This window comes from Oncorhynchus mykiss, chromosome 17, assembly GCF_057628025.1.
Source record: "Oncorhynchus mykiss isolate SJ-2025 chromosome 17, ASM5762802v1, whole genome shotgun sequence".
NCBI lineage: Eukaryota > Metazoa > Chordata > Actinopteri > Salmoniformes > Salmonidae > Oncorhynchus > Oncorhynchus mykiss.
This window is the reverse complement of record NC_143038.1, coordinates 69,810,001-69,834,045: the sequence shown is the minus strand read 5'-3', so window position 1 is coordinate 69,834,045 and position 24,045 is coordinate 69,810,001. Positions and strand designations below refer to the sequence as shown.

General features: G+C 43.3%; 1 protein-coding gene across 4 annotated transcripts in view; it reads right to left on the bottom strand.

Moving 5' to 3' along the window:
* Positions 1 to 2,973: 2,973 nt before the first annotated feature.
* The window catches only part of LOC110494777 (zinc finger E-box-binding homeobox 2), an 83,348-nt gene continuing 62,276 nt past the window's right edge, over positions 2,974 to 24,045 (bottom strand). For 2 of the 4 annotated variants that reach the window (XM_090206445.1, XM_090206446.1), the window contains exons 3-9: positions 9,791 to 10,018; positions 9,344 to 9,495; positions 7,375 to 7,477; positions 5,865 to 7,210; positions 5,465 to 5,701; positions 4,952 to 5,135; positions 2,974 to 4,275 (exon numbers count right to left, since the gene is read on the bottom strand). In XM_090206445.1, the coding sequence (XP_090062571.1) occupies positions 3,602 to 4,275; positions 4,952 to 5,135; positions 5,465 to 5,701; positions 5,865 to 7,210; positions 7,375 to 7,477; positions 9,344 to 9,495; positions 9,791 to 10,018 (2,924 nt within the window). In that variant the 3' untranslated portion in view covers positions 2,974 to 3,601. Of the gene's footprint in view, positions 4,276 to 4,951; positions 5,136 to 5,464; positions 5,702 to 5,864; positions 7,211 to 7,374; positions 7,478 to 9,343; positions 9,496 to 9,790; positions 10,022 to 24,045 lie in introns of all 4 variants that reach the window. The other 2 variants (XM_090206444.1, XM_021570107.3) reach the window with 1 other exon arrangement.

Genomic DNA, 24,045 nt, shown 5'->3' with positions numbered 1-24,045 from the left:
GAGGAGCCTGGCAGTGGTGAGGAGAGCTATTTACAGTAAGAGGAAACTGGTGACCCTGACCAGAACACAGGAGACCTGTCATTAACATAGAACAGTGTGATTGGTGTCTCTGAAGCTGATCATGCGCATGGTCCCATGTCGTGGACAGTAAACTCGCATAAACTCAAGTTTTAATTTTTGTGAATAGGTGTCAGGGACATATGTAATTGTTATATATACGTGTTTGAAAGAATACATGAAAAGGACAAAGCAATACGCACATTTTTATTACAAATATATCCACAGGTTTAAAAAAAAATGTAAAAAACGAAATGTAATTCAATACAAAATGCATAACTGAGTTGCTAAACAATATACAGCTTGATACAAGTTGTGCCGATATCAACTCAAGAGTTCAAAAATTATATTTGCTTACTTTGTCCAAGAAAATACAATATCTTTGTCCCCCTAAAAAGTATTAAAAGCTGGTGACATCAGGTAGCGGTGGGCTTTGTTAAAGTCTACAGAATCAGATAATAATTCTGACCTTGGTTGAGTTGTGCATGATTACCTACATATTCTGTTACTAAATATTGACACGATGAGTTTTCAGTTCAGAGGAAGGCCAAGGACTCGATGCATTCCGTATCGCTATAGCGCGCCTGAATTGTAAAGGCAATTTCCGATTGAACCGACATATGCAGCGTCAACCGTGAATGTATAGTCTACACGAAAGCACGAACATTGCCTTTACATTTCAATCGTGCTTTATTCGCGATATGGATTACATCGAACCCTAAACCGTCAGGCATAGAGTTCTACAATACGTTTAATTAAAATGATCTTTCTGAATACAAATTCAAAAATATTTTAATTTAAATGAAATTTCCCGTTGGCACTAGTACGGCTCCAGACACTGAGGATTTTGGTTTGGTCACACCTCAGCTCTCTGTAACGGTGTCGCGTACAGCACCAGAGCTGTGGCAGATTCACAGATGACTCACGGTGGATGAACATATCGGAGGTAGTTTTCACATTGACAGATATAGGAGGTATTGAAGATGATACATGTTCTAGAATCGGTCCTGCGTCTTGCTTGACCCCTGTCGCCATGGATACACCCATATAAATAGAGTTACTGATAGTTACTGTGGAGAAACGTCAACGTGAACGGGAACGTCCCGTTTCAGTTATTCTAATACTATTGGCTACAACGGCATTGAAATGTGTGACACATTGCTTTAATTCGGGTGTCATATACAGTACCTTCAGAAAGCATTCATACCCCTTGATTTATTCCACATTTTGTTGTTTCACAGCCTTGTTTCAAAATCGATGAAATATATGTTTTGTCTCATCCCTCGACACACAATACCCCATAATGACAAAGTGAAAACATGTTTTTAGACATTTTTTTGCAAATCTATTGAAAATGGAACACAGAAATATCACATTTATATAAGTATTCAGACCCTTGGGTCAATACTAATACTTAGTACAAGCACCTTTGACAGAGATTACAGATGAAGTCTCTAAGAGCTTTCCACACATTATTTCCACACATTATTTAAACTCCGTCAAATTGGTTGTTGATCATTGCTAGACAACCATTTTTAGGTATTGCCTTAGCAGATTTAAGTCGAAACTATCTCGACCACTCAGGAACATTCACTGTCTTATTGATAAGCAAATCCAGTGTATTTCTTTTTCAGTATTACTTTAGTGCCTCACACAGAGTGAGTCCATGAAACGTATCATGTGACTTGTTAAGCACGTACTTTATTCCTGAACTGGGGTTTGCCATAGCAAAGGGGTTAAATACTTATTGACTCAACACATTTCAACTTTTCATTTTTTTAGTCATTTGTGAAAATGTAGAAAAACATATTTCCACTTTGACATTATGGGATATTGTGTGTAAGCAGGGTAGCCTAGTGGTTAGAGCGTTGGACTAGTAACCGGAAGGTTGCGAGTTCAAACCCCCGAGCTGACAAGGTACAAATCTGTCGTTCTGCCCTTGAACAGGCAGTTAACCCACTGTTCCCAGGCCGTCATTGAAAATAAGAATTTGTTCTTAACTGACTTGCCTGGTTAAATAAAGGTAAAATAAAAAAAAGCCAGTTACCCCCCCCCCCAAAAAAAAAAAAATAATCTAAATTGTATACATTTTTAATTCAGGTTGTAAAAAGTGTGAATGCTTTCTGAAGACAGTTTACAAGTACAAGCACAGTACTCACAGTATATTACATGGAGACAATGTCTGTGCGTTTTCTAATAGAGACAAACCAACTCCACATGTCTGGTATATGAAATATGTAAAACATCGTGAGGCAGGGTAAGTTTCATGTTGTCCTCCAAAAAAAAAAAAAAAAGTTTATCTTTGTTAACTCTTCATACTCTCGTTTTCCGCTTGTGTGTAGAAATACTGTAAGGTTTAGGATGGCTAGTGGCTAGTGGCTAGTGGCTAGTGACTAGTGGCTAGTGGCTAGTGGCTAGTGGCTAGTGGCTAGTGACTAGTGGCTAGTGGCTAGTGACTAGTGGCTAGTGGCTAGTGGCTAGTGGCTAGTGGCACAGACCACTTCTTGATGTCTTGCTGATCTTTTAGATCAGGGATAACAAACTACATTTTTAGAGGACCGTTTGTTTACAATTATTATTATTATTACTATTATTTTCAGACCTAAACAACCAGGTGAGGCTTCTGAACTAATCAATCACCTAACCTTAATATATCAATCAAGTACAAAGGTGAAAAGTGAAAATTCACACACACTCGGCCTTCCACGAATTACATACTGTATTAGACATTCGTTAGTCACCATGGAAACCCCAAGGTAAATCTGTATTTGTACGGCTATGTATTGCCGTTCATTTTGGTCATTGTATCATTTTTGGCACTAATCTATCTCCATACTAATGCCCATAATTAATGCACAGCTTGACCACAGTCATAACAGATATATCCTGAAACAAATGTGTGGCTTTGGCACAAAATAATGTATCTTTAATCCTTTATTATAATTTGAATAATAGTTATTATTTATTGCTTATACATTTGTTTTAACAAACAACAGAGACCTGTTGTTCTTTGGAGAATATGATGTAAACAAATATAAAACCTTTAAAAAATGGAATACTTATACTGGCAAATAAAGAATAATTATTTATACTGATAAGGCAACTGGAAACAAATTGAACAACACTGCTTGCTACAGAACCACACAAACTCCTTCACCCTTACCCAGTCACAAGCAGGAAGCAGTCAACTGATAGCTGTTGTGCCAGATGTGTAGGGGTCAATACTGTGGCTTCTCACATACTGATCAGAGTGGACATCATACCATTCCTCGTACTGTCTACTGTATTGATTACATCTGTTCAAGTGGTCCTTAGTTTGGCTGTGTTCATATGGCTTTGTACAGTGTAGGTTTTGCTTCATCTTGAACAGCGCATGTTTTAAAAAATGGCCACCACCAAAAAAAGGCACTTCTCTTTTCCCCACTAGCAGTGACTTTGCCGATAGCTACTTTATTGAGGAGAAAATGTACTCGATATGATCTGAAGATTAATACACTAACTGTAAGTTGCTCTGGATAAGAGTGTCTAGTAAATGACTAAAATGTTAAATGTTCGTAGCTAGATGCATTGGTTTTGGCATACTTGTCCGCTGGGCTTCTGGGCTCAACTCGTATGTGTCTGTGTTCTGGTCTCCATTTTGTTCCAACGCATCTCTGTCCCAGTGATTGTTGTTTTCAAGTCTGTAAGTCTGTAGACCAGAATTCTCTCCTTCTCCATTGTCTCTGTCGACATGCTGTCTGTCTCTCTCATTCCCCACAGGGCTAGAGCACAGCTCCAACCCTAACCCTTCACCAGACCCTGACCCTGATAAAGTACAAGCCTCCTTCATATGGCCACCTTTAGTTTTGTCTGTCTCGTCCTCCTCTTCCTCCTCCTCTTCATGTGCTCTCCCTCCTATCCCCCCGTCCAGACTGGCATCGCTGAGAAACATTGGGGTGTACTCCATGGAGAAGGGGGTGCCCTCGGAAACATGGCCCAGATCGGTGGACCCTCCTGGGGTAAGAGGAGGCTCCTCGACCCCTTCCTGTTCCTGTTCCCTGCTACAGTAGGTGTATCGATGGTTCATGTGTTGGGAGTATGAGCCAGAGTGGGAGAACCTCTTGCCACACTTATCACACTCATAGGGCTTCTCTCCAGAGTGCAGGCGACTGTGCTCCATCAGATGGTGCTTATGCTTGAAGGCCTTCCTGCAGATCTGACACTCGTGAGGACGTTTACCTGTGTGGGGGGGAATATATCAGAACAGAAACATGCTCAATCCATCGTACTGTAGCTTTCAAAAGACAGAGATTATCCCTAAAAACCATGGTCCTACTATCTGGTTGTCTCCCCATAACCTTACTAAAAAGGGCTCTATTCAAGCCACATCGCAGAGGTTTAGCCTTACAGTGTGAGGCAATGTTCCCGTGGTTTTGCGGAGAACTGCATTCACGTAACCGTTGCGTACGTCGGCCCGTTTAATTACCGTTACATTTCTATCGTGGAATGTGTAAATAGAGCTCTTAGTATAATTTATGCTTCATAATTTCTATAAATGTCACTGCGTCAATTGGCCTAGCGTCGTCCGGGTTAGGGAGGGTTTGGCCGGTAGGGATATCCTTGTCTCATCGCGCACCAGCGACTACTGTGGCGGGCCGGGCGCAGTGCACGCTAACCAGGTCGCCAGGTGCACGGTGTTTCCTCCGACACATTGGTGCGGCTGGCTTCCGGGTTGGATGCGCGCTGTGTTTCGGAGGCTTTCGACCTTCGTCTCTCCCGAGCCCGTATGGGAGTTGTAGCGATGAGACAAGGTAGTAACGACTAACAATTGGACACCACGAAATTGGGGGGAAAAGGGGGTAAAAAAAAATATATATAATAAAAATAAATACATTTAAAATGTCACTGCGTATACCTGTGTGCTCATACTTGTGTCGGAGCAGAGAACTGCTTTTCTGGAAGGTCTTGTCACAGATGTCGCAGGCGTACAGGCCGTCGTCTGTCTTCTTCAGTCTCTTCCTCCCTGGTCCCCCTTCTCCCTCTCCTCCCTCCTCCATCAGCGAGGCGTAGTCCAGACCCCCGCAATCCATCACCTCACCCTGGTGACATTCACAATACTAATGTTTAGGGGGTTCTGATCTGGGTCTGTTCAGGGGATGTCAGCGTTGGTTTCTCTTTAGTACCAGTTCATTCCTCTGCGATCGAATTGAAATAAACAGGGTAGCCTAGTGGTTAGAGCGTTGGACTAGTAACCGGAAGGTTGCAAGTTCAAACCCCTGAGCTGACAAGGTACAAATCTGTCGTTCTGCCCCTGAACAGGCAGTTAACCCACTGTTCCTAGGCCGTCATTGCAAATAAGAATTTGTTCTTAACTGACTTGCCTAGTTAAATAAAGGAAAAATAAAAATAGGGGAAATGTTGTTCTTACCATGATGGCTTGTCTCTCTTGACGGATCCTCTTCAGCACGGCATCTGTGTCCGACTCCATCATGTAGACCATAGGGGAGAGAAATCGCTGGCTGCTGGCTGGGTGACTGAGGGGCAGGGAGGGGACCACATCATGTCCTGAGCCAGCTAGCCCAGCAGGCATCATGGGGTTAAACAGAGGGTATGCACTGTAGACGGAGCCCTCAAACATCGGAACGCCACTGTAGACGCCTTGATGCTGATGAGATTTAGATTTGTTTAGATTAGATTGATGTTTATTGTCCTAAAAGAGTCAAATATTACCACAGATCACACATTGCACATACATACACTGTGTAGAAACACAGTAGAAAACAAACAGCACACAGCCAGACATAAATAATACCCCTCCTGTCCCACACCTGTTGCCAAGGTGGACTGAGACTCAGCCTCCGGTGGAGCTGCTGGTTCTCTGCTGGCTCTCTGTAGGTCTTCTCTCTCTTTTCTCCCAGACGAGGGTGTCCATTACTGGGCATGCTGTCCTCCAGGACTTCCCCCTCCTGGGGCTTGGGGAGGGAGAGATCCAGGGGTTGGTCATTCTGGGAGCTACCGGACCCGTTGGTCCTTCCTTGGGGGCTGGTTCGACTCCAATGAGGGGTGAGAGTGGTGGAGGAAAGGTCCAGGCAGAGGGGCGAGTCGATCTCTGAAGAGGGTAATGGTCCTATTGGTAGCAGTGAGGACATGTCTGTAGCAGGGCTAGTTGGTGCTGGTTGGCCGGGGCTGCCGCCACTCCTGCCACTCTCCTGGCTAGACCAATAGGATCTCATGGATAGTGTGCCTGGGCGGGGCTGTAGGGGGGAGTGCCTGGCGACCAGCAGCTCCTGAGGGACAGAGTGCCAGCAGGGTCTCTGGAGAGGAGACTTATCTTTGGAGAAACCGTTAGCCATCGCTGTGGTTTTATTGTTGTTGTCTGGTGGGGGTGGCTGGAGAGGGGTTCTGGAGGAGAAGTAGAGGGGAGAGAGGTGGTCTTTGCTGCGAGGACCTTCAGGCACCTCCATGGCCTGCCGGTTAATCTTACAGAGGTAGCGCCCATGCTGCAGTAACACGGCAGGGCTGGGGAAGAGCTGGGAGCACCAGTGGCATGTCACCCCACCTCCACCCCTGTACCCTTCTCCCGAGCCGGTTCGGTTGCGTTTCAGCGGCTTTGGATCATCTGCCTTCCTGTCTCGCCCTCCGTTGTGAATCCCCAGTCTCCCCTCCTCCCTGGGTGAGCCTACATCTCGCTCCTCCCTGTCAAACATCTCCTGCAGCATCTGCTCAAACTTGCCCCCGGCGCTGGTATGGAGGTACGGCAGCAGGTTGGTGCCCTGGAACACGTTGTCCCGGAGGGAGAACTCCGCTGGGGGGTCCCACAGCCTGCCTAGCTCCCGGCCCTGGAGGACCCCCCTGCTCTGGTCCCCAGGGGGGTACAGCTCCCTCTCTAAGCCCATTGGTGACTGACGCTTCTGGGTGTGGGGAAGGTAGGGAGAGCCCTTTCCACTGCTGTTCCTACTGCTTCCTGCTGAGGGTGATGCAGGAGAGGACTGGCAGGTCCCCTGGCTATGTCTGTTGTTATAGCTCTCCCCTCCACCTCTACGTCCCCCTCCTCCTCCTCCTCCTCCTCCTCCTCCTCCCCCTGTCAAGCACTTCTTACTGCTGAGGTGTGAGCTGTAGGAGCCAGAGTGAGAGAAGCGCTTCTTGCAGTTGGAACATTCATATGGTTTCTCACCTAAAGAAGGAAGCACAGACACGGAACCTCAGTTGAAGATGCTTCGCGCCTAAGAACAACCCTTAGTCGTGTATTAATTACCATGGGTTCTCATGTCTTATTGCTTTAGCATAAAACCAATCAAATTGATTTGGAATATTTCATGTAAGAAAAGGTGAAATTACCACTGTGGATGCGGAGGTGCTCTTTGAGGTGGTGTTTGTACTTGAAGGATTTCCCGCACTGAAAACACTTGAACTTCCTGCTCTCCGCACCATGGTCAATGTGCTGCACCAATCACAAACACGCATTCAGTCAAATCAGTTCTGGTCAACAGGAGATTGAGAGTCAACGCTGAGATTGCATATCATGCCTTTTCTACAGTCAAACTACAGTGCATTTGGAAAGTATTCAGACCCCTTGACTTTTTCCACATTTCGTTACGTTACAGCCTTATTCTAAAATGGATTAAATAAAACATGTTCCTCATCAATCTACACACAACTCCCCACAATGACACCACAATACCCCATAATGACATCACAATACTCCATAATGACATCACAATACCCCATAATGACATCACAATACCCCATAACGACAAACAAAAAACAGATATTTTTTTGTGTGCAAATCTATAAAGAAAAAAACAATACAGAAATACCTTGATTACATAAGTATTCAGACCCGTTGCTATGAGACGCAAAATGAAGCTCAAGTGCATCCTGTTTTCATTGATCATCCTTGAGATGTTTCTACAACTTGATTGGAGTCCACCTGTGGTAAATTCAATTGATTGGACATGATTTGGAAAGGCGCACACCTGTCTATATAATGTCCCAGAATTGACAGTGCATGTCAGAGCAAAAACCAAGCCATGAGGTCAAAGGAATTGTCCGTAGAGCTCCAAGACAGGATTGTGTCGATGCACAGATATGGGGAAGGGTACCAAAACATTTCTGCTGTATTGAAGGCCCCCAAGAACACAGTGGCCTCCATCATTCTTAAATGTTTGGAACCACCAAGACTCATCCTAGAGTCTGGAGGCAGGACCTCTGACCTCCCGGCCAAACTGAGCAATCGGGGGAAAGGGGCCTTGGTCAGGGAGGTGACCAAGAACCTGATGGTCACTCTGACAGAGCTCCAGGGTTCCTCTATGGAGATGGGAGAATCTTCCAGAAGGACAACCATCTCTGCAGCACTCCACCAATTAGGCCTTTATGGTAGAGTGGCCAGACGGAAGCAACTCTTCAGTAAAAGGCACATGATAGCCTGCTTGGAGTTTGACAAAAGGCACCTAAAAGACTCAGACCATGAGAAACAAGATTCTCTGGTCTGATGAAACCGAGATTGAACACTTTGGCCTGAATGCCAAGCATCACGTCTGGAGGAAACCTGGCACCATCCCTACAGTGAAGCATGGTGGTGACAGCATCATGCTGTGGAGATGTTTTTCAGCGGCAGGGACTGGGAGACTAGTCAGGATCGAGGGAAAGATGAACGGAGCCAACTACAGAGAGATCATTGATGAAAACCTGCTCCAGAGCGTTAAGGACCTCAGACTGAATGTCTTTGAGTAGCCCAGTCAGAGCCCGGACTTGAACCTGATCGAGCATCTCTGTAGAGACCTGAAAATAGCTGTGCAGTGACGCTCCTCATCCAACCTGACAGAGCTTGAGAGGATCTGCAGAGAAGAATGGGAGAAACTCCCCAAATACAGGTGTGCCAAGCTTGTAGCGTCATACCCAAGAAGACTTGAAACTGTAATCGCTGCCAATGGTGCTTCAACAAAGTACTGAGTAAAGGGTCTGAATACTTATGTAAATGTGATATTCCATTTATTTATTTATTTTTTTTAATTTGCAAAGATTTTTTAAAACATGTTTTTGCTTTGTCATTATGGGGTATTGTGTGTAGATTGACGAGGGGAAAAAACAATTAATCCATTTTAGAATAAGGCTGTAACGTAACAAAATGTGGAAAAAGGGAAGGGGGGTCTGAATACTTTCCGAATGCTCTGACATAACACCCTTTTGGAGTCATTACATTGCTGGTCATATCCGTCTTGAAAAACCTTCAGAAAGAGTGGCACTTTGTAGTAGGTGGACTCCAAAGGATTTTATATTTCTTCCAGTGTGTCCCCTTGCCATGTACCTGACTGTGCAGTCCCATGTGTCGTTCCATCTGAGCTCTATAGTGTCCCCCGTCCCGCTCGTGGCAAAACCTGATGTGCTCGCGTAGGGACCCTCCGCGGTGGAAGGTATGCTGGCAGAACGGGCAAGCCTGTAGATTTAAAGGGACGCTGTCTAGGACACACATAGCCAGATAGAGGACAATAAAATTCAATAAAATCATTCAGAAACAAAAAAGTTTAAGAAACACAATGTCAAGGATTCAAACTGTAGTCAACAGCCATCGAGGAGTCCATCTATCAGGCCGTTAATGACATAAGGATGTATTTCCTGCAATTCTGACAGTAGCTCCACGGATGTTGTAAATGTAACTACAAATATTCTACTCAAATTAGCCTTGTGGGCTATATCAACAGAGATTTGTGGAAATGCAAGGTGTGTTTATAAGGATGCAATATCCATAACCTACCTGGTCTCTCAGGTGAGCTCCGAGCCCCAACAGACCAGACGGGAGGGAGGTCATCACGGAGGCGCAGACTGCCAGTGTGGTACATGGCTGGGGCAGGGCTTCTGCCGTCGGGGGGCAGGTGGTTGTGGTGCTGGTAGTGGTGTGAGGCAGGTTGGTGGGAGGATGCCTTTCTCAACTGAACCAGGAAGTCATAGTGGTCCTCCAAGGCCCTGCTGTCTGACCTCTGACCTGCTGGGGGAACAGAGACAGAGTGAGAGGGTAAAGAAGTGTAACGGTGATGAACAGAAACAAAGAGACAAAATTACCTTTTATTTTCTATGTAGTGTACTTCATTAATAGTCCCTAATTCCGTATATATAATTTTACATTATCTAGAGAATAGGCTGTCTGATGTCTGATCTGGGGACAGGGACAGTTGGCATATCCCACATGACGTGTCTATTTTAAATTATCTTGTCATACTGTTATAGTCATTGTTTAACACTTTAAAATACAGAGTTAAACTGTGTTTAAAAAATGAAATGAAGAACTGTGAAAGAGAGAACTTGATGTCTGCTGTGGACATGGGCAGAAATATCCTAGAAGGTTTTCCCCGTTGAGTTCAATCACAGGCAGCTGTAATGTAAAGTAAAGAGAAGACGAGACAGGACAGTCAGAGGGATGTAATGTAAAGAGAAGACTAGACAGGACAGTCAGAGTGATGTAATGTAAAGAGAACACGAGACAGGACAGTCAGAGTGATGTAATGTAAAGTAAAGAGAAGACGAGACAGGACAGTCAGAGGGATGTAATGTAAAGTAAAGAGAAGACGAGACAGGACAGTCAGAGGGATGTAATGTAAAGTAAAGAGAAGATGAGACAGGACAGTCAGAGGGATGTAATGTAAAGTAAAGAGAAGACGAGACAGGACAGTCAGAGGGATGTAATGTAAAGAGAAGACTAGACAGGACAGTCAGAGGGATGTAATGTAAAGTAAAGAGAAGATGAGACAGGACAGTCAGAGGGATGTAATGTAAAGTAAAGAGAAGACGAGACAGGACAGTCAGAGGGATGTAATGTAAAGAGAAGACGAGACAGGACAGTCAGAGTGATGTAAAGTAAAGTAAAGAGAAGACGAGACAGGACAGTCAGAGGGATGTAATGTAAAGAGAAGACGAGACAGGACAGTCAGAGGGATGTAATGTAAAGTAAAGAGAAGACGAGACAGGACAGTCAGAGGGATGTATTGTAAAGAGAAGACGAGACAGGACAGTCAGAGGGATGTAATGTAAAGAGAAGACGAGACAGGACAGTCAGAGGGATGTAATGTAAAGAGAAGACGAGACAGGACAGGCAGAGTGATGTAATGTAAAGTAAAGAGAAGACGAGACAGGACAGTCAGAGTGATGTAATGTAAAGAGAAGACTAGACAGGACAGTCAGAGTGATGTAATGTAAAGAGAAGACGAGACAGGACAGGCAGAGTGATGTAATGTAAAGTAAAGAGAAGACGAGACAGGACAGTCAGAGTGATGTAATGTAAAGTAAAGAGAAGACGAGACAGGACAGTCAGAGTGATGTAATGTAAAGTAAAGAGAAGACGAGACAGGACAGTCAGAGTGATGTAATGTAAAGTAAAGAGAAGACGAGACAGGACAGTCAGAGGGATGTAATGTAAAGAGAAGACGAGACAGGACAGTCAGAGTGATGTAATGTAAAGAGAAGACGAGACAGGACAGTCAGAGTGATGTAATGTAAAGTAAAGAGAAGACGAGACAGGCCAGTCAGAGTGATGTAATGTAAAGTAAAGAGAAGACGAGACAGGACAGTCAGAGTGATGTAATCTAAAGAGAAGACGAGACAGGACAGTCAGAGTGATGTAATGTAAAGAGAAGACTAGACAGGACAGTCAGAGTGATGTAATGTAAAGAGAAGACGAGACAGGACAGTCAGAGTGATGTAATGTAAAGTAAAGAGAAGATGAGACAGGACAGTCAGAGTGATGTAATGTAAAGTAAATAGAGGACGAGACAGGACAGTCAGAGTGATGTAATGTAAAGTAAAGAGAAGACGAGACAGGACAGTCAGAGGGATGTAATGTAAAGAGAAGACGAAACAGGACAGTCAGAGTGATGTAATGTAAAGAGAAGACGAGACAGGACAGTCAGAGTGATGTAATGTAAAGTAAAGAGAAGACGAGACAGGCCAGTCAGAGTGATGTAATGTAAAGTAAAGAGAAGACGAGACAGGACAGTCAGAGTGATGTAATCTAAAGAGAAGACGAGACAGGACAGTCAGAGTGATGTAATGTAAAGAGAAGACTAGACAGGACAGTCAGAGTGATGTAATGTAAAGAGAAGACGAGACAGGACAGTCAGAGTGATGTAATGTAAAGTAAAGAGAAGATGAGACAGGACAGTCAGAGTGATGTAATGTAAAGTAAATAGAGGACGAGACAGGACAGTCAGAGTGATGTAATGTAAAGTAAAGAGAAGACGAGACAGGACAGTCAGAGGGATGTAATGTAAAGAGAAGACGAGACAGGACAGTCAGAGTGATGTAATGTAAAGAGAAGACGAGACAGGACAGTCAGAGTGATGTAATGTAAAGTACAGAGAAGATGAGACAGGACAGTCAGAGTGATGTAATGTAAAGTAAAGAGAAGACGAGACAGGACAGTCAGAGTGATGTAATCTAAAGAGAAGACGAGACAGGACAGTCAGAGTGATGTAATGTAAAGAGAAGACTAGACAGGACAGTCAGAGTGATGTAATGTAAAGAGAAGACGAGACAGGACAGTCAGAGTGATGTAATGTAAAGTAAAGAGAAGATGAGACAGGACAGTCAGAGTGATGTAATGTAAAGTAAATAGAGGACGAGACAGGACAGTCAGAGTGATGTAATGTAAAGTAAAGAGAAGACGAGACAGGACAGTCAGAGGGATGTAATGTAAAGAGAAGACGAGACAGGACAGTCAGAGTGATGTAATGTAAAGAGAAGACGAGACAGGACAGTCAGAGTGATGTAATGTAAAGTACAGAGAAGATGAGACAGGACAGTCAGAGTGATGTAATGTAAAGTAAAGAGAAGACGAGACAGTACAGTCAGAGTGATGTAATGTAAAGAGAAGATGAGACAGTACAGTCAGAGTGATGTAATGTAAAGAGAAGACGAGACAGTACAGTCAGAGTGATGTAATGTAAAGAGAAGACGAGGCAGTACAGTCAGAGGGATGTAATGGAAAGAGAAGACGAGACAGTAGAGTCAGAGTGATGTAATGTAAAGTAAAGAGAAGACGAGACAGGACAGTCAGAGGGATGTAATGTAAAGAGAAGATGAGACAGTACAGTCAGAGTGATGTAATGTAAAGTAAAGAGAAGACGAGACAGGAAAGTCAGAGTGATGTAATGTAAAGTAAAGAGAAGACAAGACAGGACAGTCAGAGTGATGTAATGTAAAGTAAAGAGAAGACGAGACAGGACAGTCAGAGTGATGTAATGTAAAGAGAAGACTAGACAGGACAGTCAGAGTGATGTAATGTAAAGAGAAGACGAGACATGACAGTCAGAGTGATGTAATGTAAAGAGAAGACTAGACAGGACAGTCAGAGTGATGTAATGTAAAGAGAAGACGAGACAGGACAGTCAGAGTGATGTAATGTAAAGTAAAGAGAAGACGAGACAGGACAGTCAGAGTGATGTAATGTAAAGAGAAGACGAGACAGGACAGTCAGAGTGATGTAATGTAAAGTAAAGAGAAGACGAGACAGGACAGTCAGAGTGATGTAATGTAATGTAAAGAGAAGACGAGACAGGACAGTCAGAGTGATGTAATGTAAAGAGAAGACTAGACAGGACAGTCAGAGTGATGTAATGTAAAGAGAAGACGAGACAGGACAGTCAGAGTGATGTAATGTAAAGAGAAGACTAGACAGGACAGTCAGAGTGATGTAATGTAAAGTAAAGAGAAGACGAGACATGACAGTCAGAGTGATGTAATGTAAAGAGAAGACTAGACAGGACAGTCAGAGGGATGTAATGTAAAGAGAAAACGAGACATGACAGTCAGAGTGATGTAATGTAAAGAGAACACGAGACAGGACAGTCAGAGTGATGTAATGTAAAGTAAAGAGAAGACGAGACATGACAGTCAGAGTGATGTAATGTAAAGAGAAGACAAGACAGGACAATCAGAGTGATGTAATGTAAAGAGAAGACGAGACAGGACAGTCAGAGGGATGTAATGTAAAGAGAAGACGAGACAGGACAGTCAGAGTGATGTAATGTAAAGTAAAGAGAAGACGAGACAGGACAGTCAGAGGGATGTAATGTAAAGAGAAGACTAGACAGGACAGTCAGAGGGATGTAATGTAAAGTAAAGAGAAGATGAGACAGGACAGTCAGAGGGATGTAATGTAAAGTAAAGAGAAGACGAGACAGGACAGTCAGAGGGATGTAATGTAAAGAGAAGACGAGACAGGACAGTCAGAGGGATGTAATGTAAAGTAAAGAGAAGACGAGACATGACAGTCAGAGGGATGTAATGTAAAGAGAAGACGAGACAGGACAGTCAGAGTGATGTAATGTAAAGTAAAGAGAAGACGAGACAGGACAGTCAGAGGGATGTAATGTAAAGAGAAGACTAGACAGGACAGTCAGAGGGATGTAATGTAAAGTAAAGAGAAGATGAGACAGGACAGTCAGAGGGATGTAATGTAAAGTAAAGAGAAGACGAGACAGGACAGTCAGAGGGATGTAATGTAAAGAGAAGACGAGACAGGACAGTCAGAGGGATGTAATGTAAAGTAAAGAGAAGACGAGACAGGACAGTCAGAGGGATGTAATGTAAAGTAAAGAGAAGACAAGACAGGACAGTCAGAGTGATGTAATGTAAAGTAAAGAGAAGACGAGACAGGACAGTCAGAGTGATGTAATGTAAAGAGAAGACGAGACAGGACAGTCAGAGGGATGTAATGTAAAGAGAAGACGAGACAGGACAGTCAGAGGGATGTAATGTAAAGAGAAGACGAGACAGGACAGTCAGAGTGATGTAAAGAGAAGACGAGACAGGACAGTCAGAGTGATGTAATGTAAAGTAAAGAGAAGACGAGACAGGACAGTCAGAGTGATGTAATGTAAAGTAAAGAGAAGACGAGACAGGACAGTCAGAGTGATGTAATGTAAAGTAAAGAGAAGACGAGACAGGACAGTCAGAGGGATGTAATGTAAAAAGAAGACGAGACAGGACAGTCAGAGTGATGTAATGAAAGAGAAGACGAGACAGGACAGTCAGAGTGATGTAATGTAAAGTAAAGAGAAGACGAGACAGGACAGTGAGAGTGATGTAATCTAAAGAGAAGACGAGGAGACAGGACAGTCAGAGTGATGTAATGTAAAGAGAAGACTAGACAGGACAGTCAGAGTGATGTAATGTAAAGAGAAGACGAGACAGGACAGTCAGAGTGATGTAATGTAAAGTAAAGAGAAGACGAGACAGGACAGTCAGAGGGATGTAATGTAAAGTAAAGAGAAGACGAGACAGGACAGTCAGAGTGATGTAATGTAAAGTAAAGAGAAGACGAGACAGGACAGTCAGAGGGATGTAATGTAAAGAGAAGACGAGACAGGACAGTCAGAGTGATGTAATGTAAAGTAAAGAGAAGACGAGACAGGACAGTCAGAGGGATGTAATGTAAAGAGAAGACGAGACAGGACAGTCAGAGTGATGTAATGTAAAGTAAAGAGAAGACGAGACAGTACAGTCAGAGTGATGTAATGTAAAGTAAAGAGAAGACGAGACAGGACAGTCAGAGTGATGTAATGTAAAGTACAGAGAAGATGAGACAGGACAGTCAGAGTGATGTAATGTAAAGTAAAGAGAAGACGAGACAGGACAGTCAGAGTGATGTAATGTAAAGAGAAGATGAGACAGTACAGTCAGAGTGATGTAATGTAAAGAGAAGACGAGACAGTACAGTCAGAGTGATGTAATGTAAAAAGAAGACGAGACAGTACAGTCAGAGGGATGTAATGTAAAGAGAAGACGAGACAGTAGAGTCAGAGTGATGTAATGTAAAGTAAAGAGAAGACGAGACAGGAAAGTCAGAGTGATGTAATGTAAAGAGAAGAGAAGACGAGACAGGACAGTCAGAGGGATGTAATGTAAAGTAAAGAGAAGACGAGACAGGACAGTCAGAGTGATGTAATGTAAAGAGAAGACGAGACAGGACAGTCAGAGTGATGTAATGTAAAGAGAAGACTAGACAGGACAGTCAGAGTGATGTAATGTAAAGAGAAGACTAGACAGGACAGTCAGAGTGATGTAATGTAAAGAGAAGACGAGACATGACAGTCAGAGTGATGTAATGTAAAGAGAAGACTAGACAGGACAGTCAGAGTGATGTAATGTAAAGAGAAGACGAGACAGGACAGTCAGAGTGATGTAATGTAAAGAGAAGACTAGACAGGACAGTCAGAGGGATGTAATGTAAAGTAAAGAGAAGACGAGACAGGACAGTCAGAGTGATGTAATGTAAAGAGAAGACGAGACAGGACAGTCAGAGTGATGTAATGTAAAGAGAAGACTAGACAGGACAGTCAGAGTGATGTAAAGTAAAGAGAAGACGAGACAGGACAGTCAGAGTGATGTAAAGTAAAGAGAAGACTAGACAGGACAGTCAGAGTGATGTAATGTAAAGAGAAGACGAGACAGGACAGTCAGAGTGATGTAATGTAAAGTAAAGAGAAGACTAGACAGGACAGTCAGAGTGATGTAATGTAAAGAGAAGACTAGACAGGACAGTCAGAGTGATGTAAAGTAAAGAGAAGACTAGACAGGACAGTCAGAGTGATGTAATGTAAAGTAAAGAGAAGACTAGACAGGACAGTCAGAGTGATGTAATGTAAAGAGAAGACTAGACAGGACAGTCAGAGTGATGTAAAGTAAAGAGAAGACTAGACAGGACAGTCAGAGTGATGTAATGTAAAGAGAAGACTAGACAGGACAGTCAGAGTGATGTAAAGTAAAGAGAAGACTAGACAGGACAGTCAGAGTGATGTAATGTAAAGAGAAGACTAGACAGGACAGTTAGAGTGATGTAATGTAAATAGAAGACTAGACAGGACAGTCAGAGTGATGTAATGTAAAGAGAAGACGAGACAGGACAGTCAGAGTGATGTAATGTAAAGAGAAGACAAGACAGGACAATCAGAGGGATGTAATGTAAAGAGAAGACTAGACAGGACAGTCAGAGTGATGTAAAGTAAAGAGAAGACAAGACAGGACAATCAGAGTGATGTAATGTAAATAGAAGACTAGACAGGACAGTCAGAGTGATGTAATGTAAAGATAAGACTAGACAGGACAGTCAGAGTGATGTAAAGTAAAGAGAAGACGAGACAGGACAGTCAGAGGGATGTAATGTAAATAGAAGACTAGACAGGACAGTCAGAGGGATGTAAAGTAAATAGAAGACTAGACAGGACAGTCAGAGGGATGTAATGTAAAGAGAAGACGAGACAGGACAGTCAGAGTGATGTAATGTAAATAGAAGACTAGACAGGACAGTCAGAGGGATGTAATGTAAAGAGAAGACGAGACAGGACAGTCAGAGGGATGTAATGTAAATAGAAGACTAGACAGGACAGTCAGAGTGATGTAATGTAAATAGAAGACTAGACAGGACAGTCAGAGGGATGTAATGTAAAGAGAAGACGAGACAGGACAGTCAGAGGGATGTAATGTAAAGAGAAGACTAGACAGGACAGTCAGAGTGATGTAATGTAAAGTAAAGAGAAGACGAGACAGGACAGTCAGAGTGATGTAATGTAAATAGAAGACTAGACAGGACAGTCAGAGGGATGTAATGTAAAGAGAAGACGAGACAGGACAGTCAGAGGGATGTAATGTAAATAGAAGACTAGACAGGACAGTCAGAGGGATGTAATGTAAATAGAAGACTAGACAGGACAGTCAGAGGGATGTAATGTAAATAGAAGACTAGACAGGACAGTCAGAGGGATGTAATGTAAATAGAAGACTAGACAGGACAGTCAGAGGGATGTAATGTAAAGAGAAGACTAGACAGGACAGTCAGAGTGATGTAATGTAAAGTAAAGAGAAGACGAGACAGGACAGTCAGAGTGATGTAATGTAAATAGAAGACTAGACAGGACAGTCAGAGGGATGTAAAGTAAAGAGAAGACGAGACAGGACAGTCAGAGGGATGTAATGTAAAGAGAAGACTAGACAGGACAGTCAGAGTGATGTAATGTAAAGTAAAGAGAAGACAAGACAGGACAATCAGAGGGATGTAAAGTAAAGAGAAGACGAGACAGGACAGTCAGAGTGATGTAATGTAAAGTAAAGAGAAGACGAGACAGGACAGTCAGAGTGATGTAATGTAAAGTAAAGAGAAGACGAGACAGGACAGTCAGAGTGATGTAATGTAAAGTAAAGAGAAGACGAGACAGGACAGTCAGAGGGATGTAATGTAAAAAGAAGACGAGACAGGACAGTCAGAGTGATGTAATGAAAGAGAAGACGAGACAGGACAGTCAGAGTGATGTAATGTAAAGTAAAGAGAAGACGAGACAGGACAGTGAGAGTGATGTAATCTAAAGAGAAGACGAGACAGGACAGTCAGAGTGATGTAATGTAAAGAGAAGACTAGACAGGACAGTCAGAGTGATGTAATGTAAAGAGAAGACGAGACAGGACAGTCAGAGTGATGTAATGTAAAGTAAAGAGAAGACGAGACAGGACAGTCAGAGTGATGTAATGTAAAGTAAAGAGAAGACGAGACAGGACAGTCAGAGTGATGTAATGTAAAGTAAAGAGAAGACGAGACAGGACAGTCAGAGTGATGTAATGTAAAGAGAAGACGAGACAGGACAGTCAGAGTGATGTAATGTAAAGAGAAGACTAGACAGGACAGTCAGAGTGATGTAAAGTAAAGAGAAGACGAGACAGGACAGTCAGAGTGATGTAAAGTAAAGAGAAGACTAGACAGGACAGTCAGAGTGATGTAATGTAAAGAGAAGACGAGACAGGACAGTCAGAGTGATGTAATGTAAAGTAAAGAGAAGACTAGACAGGACAGTCAGAGTGATGTAATGTAAAGAGAAGACTAGACAGGACAGTCAGAGTGATGTAAAGTAAAGAGAAGACTAGACAGGACAGTCAGAGTGATGTAATGTAAAGTAAAGAGAAGACTAGACAGGACAGTCAGAGTGATGTAATGTAAAGAGAAGACTAGACAGGACAGTCAGAGTGATGTAAAGTAAAGAGAAGACTAGACAGGACAGTCAGAGTGATGTAATGTAAAGAGAAGACTAGACAGGACAGTCAGAGTGATGTAAAGTAAAGAGAAGACTAGACAGGACAGTCAGAGTGATGTAATGTAAAGAGAAGACTAGACAGGACAGTTAGAGTGATGTAATGTAAATAGAAGACTAGACAGGACAGTCAGAGTGATGTAATGTAAAGAGAAGACGAGACAGGACAGTCAGAGTGATGTAATGTAAAGAGAAGACAAGACAGGACAATCAGAGGGATGTAATGTAAAGAGAAGACTAGACAGGACAGTCAGAGTGATGTAAAGTAAAGAGAAGACAAGACAGGACAATCAGAGTGATGTAATGTAAATAGAAGACTAGACAGGACAGTCAGAGTGATGTAATGTAAAGAGAAGACTAGACAGGACAGTCAGAGTGATGTAAAGTAAAGAGAAGACGAGACAGGACAGTCAGAGGGATGTAATGTAAATAGAAGACTAGACAGGACAGTCAGAGGGATGTAAAGTAAATAGAAGACTAGACAGGACAGTCAGAGGGATGTAATGTAAAGAGAAGACGAGACAGGACAGTCAGAGTGATGTAATGTAAATAGAAGACTAGACAGGACAGTCAGAGGGATGTAATGTAAAGAGAAGACGAGACAGGACAGTCAGAGGGATGTAATGTAAATAGAAGACTAGACAGGACAGTCAGAGTGATGTAATGTAAATAGAAGACTAGACAGGACAGTCAGAGGGATGTAATGTAAAGAGAAGACGAGACAGGACAGTCAGAGGGATGTAATGTAAAGAGAAGACTAGACAGGACAGTCAGAGTGATGTAATGTAAAGTAAAGAGAAGACGAGACAGGACAGTCAGAGTGATGTAATGTAAATAGAAGACTAGACAGGACAGTCAGAGGGATGTAATGTAAAGAGAAGACGAGACAGGACAGTCAGAGGGATGTAATGTAAATAGAAGACTAGACAGGACAGTCAGAGGGATGTAATGTAAATAGAAGACTAGACAGGACAGTCAGAGGGATGTAATGTAAATAGAAGACTAGACAGGACAGTCAGAGTGATGTAATGTAAATAGAAGACTAGACAGGACAGTCAGAGGGATGTAATGTAAATAGAAGACTAGACAGGACAGTCAGAGGGATGTAATGTAAAGAGAAGACTAGACAGGACAGTCAGAGTGATGTAATGTAAAGTAAAGAGAAGACGAGACAGGACAGTCAGAGTGATGTAATGTAAATAGAAGACTAGACAGGACAGTCAGAGGGATGTAAAGTAAAGAGAAGACGAGACAGGACAGTCAGAGGGATGTAATGTAAAGAGAAGACTAGACAGGACAGTCAGAGTGATGTAATGTAAAGTAAAGAGAAGACAAGACAGGACAATCAGAGGGATGTAAAGTAAAGAGAAGACGAGACAGGACAGTCAGAGTGATGTAATGTAAAGTAAAGAGAAGATGAGACAGGACAGTCAGAGTGATGTAATGTAAAGAGAAGACGAGACAGGACAGTCAGAGTGCTGTAATGTAAAGAGAAGACGAGACAGGACAATCAGAGGGATGTAAAGTAAAGAGAAGACGAGACAGGACAGTCAGAGTGCTGTAATGTAAAGTAAAGAGAAGATGAGACAGGACAATCAGAGTGATGTAAAGTAAAGAGAAGACGAGACAGGACAGTCAGAGTGATGTAAAGTAAAGAGAAGACGAGACAGGACAATCAGAGGGATGTAAAGTAAAGAGAAGACTAGACAGGACAGTTAGAGTGCTGTAATGTAAAGTAAAGAGAAGATGAGACAGGACAATCAGAGTGATGTAAAGTAAAGAGAAGACGAGACAGGACAGTCAGAGTGATGTAATGTAAAGTAAAGAGAAGACGAGACAGGACAGTCAGAGTGATGTAATGTAAAGTAAAGAGAAGACGAGACAGGACAGTCAGAGTGATGTAATGTAAAGAGAAGACTAGACAGGACAGTCAGAGGGATGTAAAGTAAATAGAAGACGAGACAGGACAGTCAGAGGGATGTAAAGTAAAGAGAAGACAAGACAGGACAGTCAGAGGGATGTAATGTAAAGTAAAGAGAAGACTAGACAGGACAGTCAGAGTGATGTAATGTAAAGTAAAGAGAAGACGAGACAGGACAGTCAGAGTGATGTAATGTAAAGAGAAGACTAGACAGGACAGTCAGAGTGATGTAATGTAAAGAGAAGACTAGACAGGACAGTCAGAGTGATGTAATGTAAAGTAAAGAGAAGACTAGACAGGACAGTCAGAGTGCTCTGCTCCGTGCTGAGCTTCATAACAGTCACAGACTTTGAGGAATATTTTTCAAATCTTTGCAGATGTTGCCATTTTTTTGATCTGTTGTTCATGTGGCAAGGGAAGAGCCTCTGTGGTTGAGTGCTGTAAAAACTGGGCTTTGCCTTCATCATGCTGTGCCAAATCACATGAGGTGAGAGAGGAGAAGGAGGGAGAGAGAGAGAGAGAGAGAGAGAGAGAGAGTATGAGTGAGTGAGTGAGTGAGTGAGTGAGTGAGTGAGTGAGTGAGTGAGTGAGTGAGTGAGTGAGTGAGTGAGTGAGTGAGTGAGTGAGTGAGTGAGTGAGTGAGTGAGCGAGCGAGCGAGCGAGCGAGCGAGCGAGCGAGCGAGCGTGCGTGCGTGCGTGCGTGCGTGCGTGTGTGTGTGTGTGTGAGAGAGAGAGAGAGAGAGAGAGAGAGAGAGAGAGAGAGAGAGCGAGAGAGAGAGAGAGAGAGACCAACTATATATATATATAATAATAATGATTTTTCCAGAGAAGATCCAGATCTCAGAAAATTAGACAAGATGTCTCAATTGGTACAAAATACGTAGAGTACTGCACACACTACAATTATATATATATATATATATATATATATATATATATATATATATATATATATATACACACAATTATTTAGGTTTAAAAGTAAGCTCATCTGGACACCTAAATGAGGCAGTGAAGGAACTGAGAGAGAAAGCACGCAGGGCATTCTACACCATTAAACAAAGCTTTTTCTAATTTAAATACCTATTCAAATTGGGTTTCACCCAATGGGACAAACACCCCATTGAAGCCATCCACGCAGAGTTCTCCTACATGTCCAAGGGGAAACTACAAACAATGCACGTAGGGCAGAATTAGGCCAATATCCACTAATAATAAAAACTCAAAAAAGAGCAATGAAGTTTTGGAAACATCTAACATACAGTGACCCCCTCTCCTATCATTACCAAGCCCTGCAATGCCAAGAGTTGAGCAAAGAAAAGAGTCCCCTCATCTAGCTGGTCCTGGGGCTGAGTTCACAAACCTGTTCTACTAACACACTGAAGCCTCAGTCCCCTCATCCAGCTGGTCCTGGGGCTGAGTTCACAAACCTGTTCTACTAACACACTGAAGCCTCAGTCCCCTCATCCAGCTGGTCCTGGGGCTGAGTTCACAAACCTGTTCTACTAACACACTGAAGCCTCAGTCCCCTCATCCAGCTGGTCCTGGGGCTGAGTTCACAAACCTGTTCTACTAACACACTGAAGCCTCAGTCCCCTCATCCAGCTGGTCCTGGGGCCGAGTTCACAAACCTGTTCTACTAACACACTGAAGCCTCAGTCCCCTCATCCAGCTGGTCCTGGGGCTGAGTTCACAAACCTGTTCTACTAACACACTGAAGCCTCAGTCCCCTCATCCAGCTGGTCCTGGGGCTGAGTTCACAAACCTGTTCTACTAACACACTGAAGCCTCAGTCCCCTCATCCAGCTGGTCCTGGGGCTGAGTTCACAAACCTGTTCTACTAACACACTGAAGCCTCAGTCCCCTCATCCAGCTGGTCCTGGGGCTGAGTTCACAAACCTGTTCTACTAACACACTGAAGCCTCAGTCCCCTCATCCAGCTGGTCCTGGGGCTGAGTTCACAAACCTGTTCTACTAACACACTGAAGCCTCAGTCCCCTCATCCAGCTGGTCCTGGGGCTGAGTTCACAAACCTGTTCTACTAACACACTGAAGCCTCAGTCCCCTCATCCAGCTGGTCCTGGGGCTGAGTTCACAAACCTGTTCTACTAACACACTGAAGCCTCAGTCCCCTCATCCAGCTGGTCCTGGGGCTGAGTTCACTAACCTGTTCTATTAACACACTGAAGCCTCAGTCCCCTCATCCAGCTAGTCCTGGGGCTGAGTTCACAAACCTGTTCTACTAACACACTGAAGCCTCAGTCCCCTCATCCAGCTGGTCCTGGGGCTGAGTTCACAAACCTGTTCTACTAACACACTGAAGCCTCAGTCCCCTCATCCAGCTGGTCCTGGGGCCGAGTTCACAAACCTGTTCTACTAACACACTGAAGCCTCAGGACCAGAACATCCAATCAATCAGGATAAAACAAATTACAACACAATCAAAACAAAACTACGTGACTTATTGGGAAACACAAACACAAGCACAAAGCAAAATGCAGTGCTATCTGGCCCTAAATCGACAGTTCACCGTGGCTAAATATTTGACCATTGTTACTGATCAAAACCTTAGAAAAACCTTGACAAAGTACAGGCTCAGTGAGCACAGCCTTGCCATTGAGAAGGGTAGACACAGGAAAACCTGGCTCCCTGTAGAGGAAAGGCTGTGCAACCACTGTACCACAGCAGAACCTGAGACAGTGCTGCATTTCCTGACAAAATGTCAAACATTGAAAAAAAAAATAAGAGAGTGCCGTTTCCCCAAATTTGAAACGACTTTATCTTCATTTGAATAGACTACCCATCCTGTTGGGGGAGGACGCAGAGAGCTGTGGGTTAGCAGCACACTACATTTACATGGATGCACTATTTCACCTTTATTTAACTAAGCAAGTCAGTTTAAGAACAAATTCTTATTTACAATGACAACCTACTCTGGCCAAAACCTAACTCCGGATGACGCTGGGCCAATTGTGTGCCGCCCTATGGGACTCCCAATCACGGACAGTTATGATACAGCCT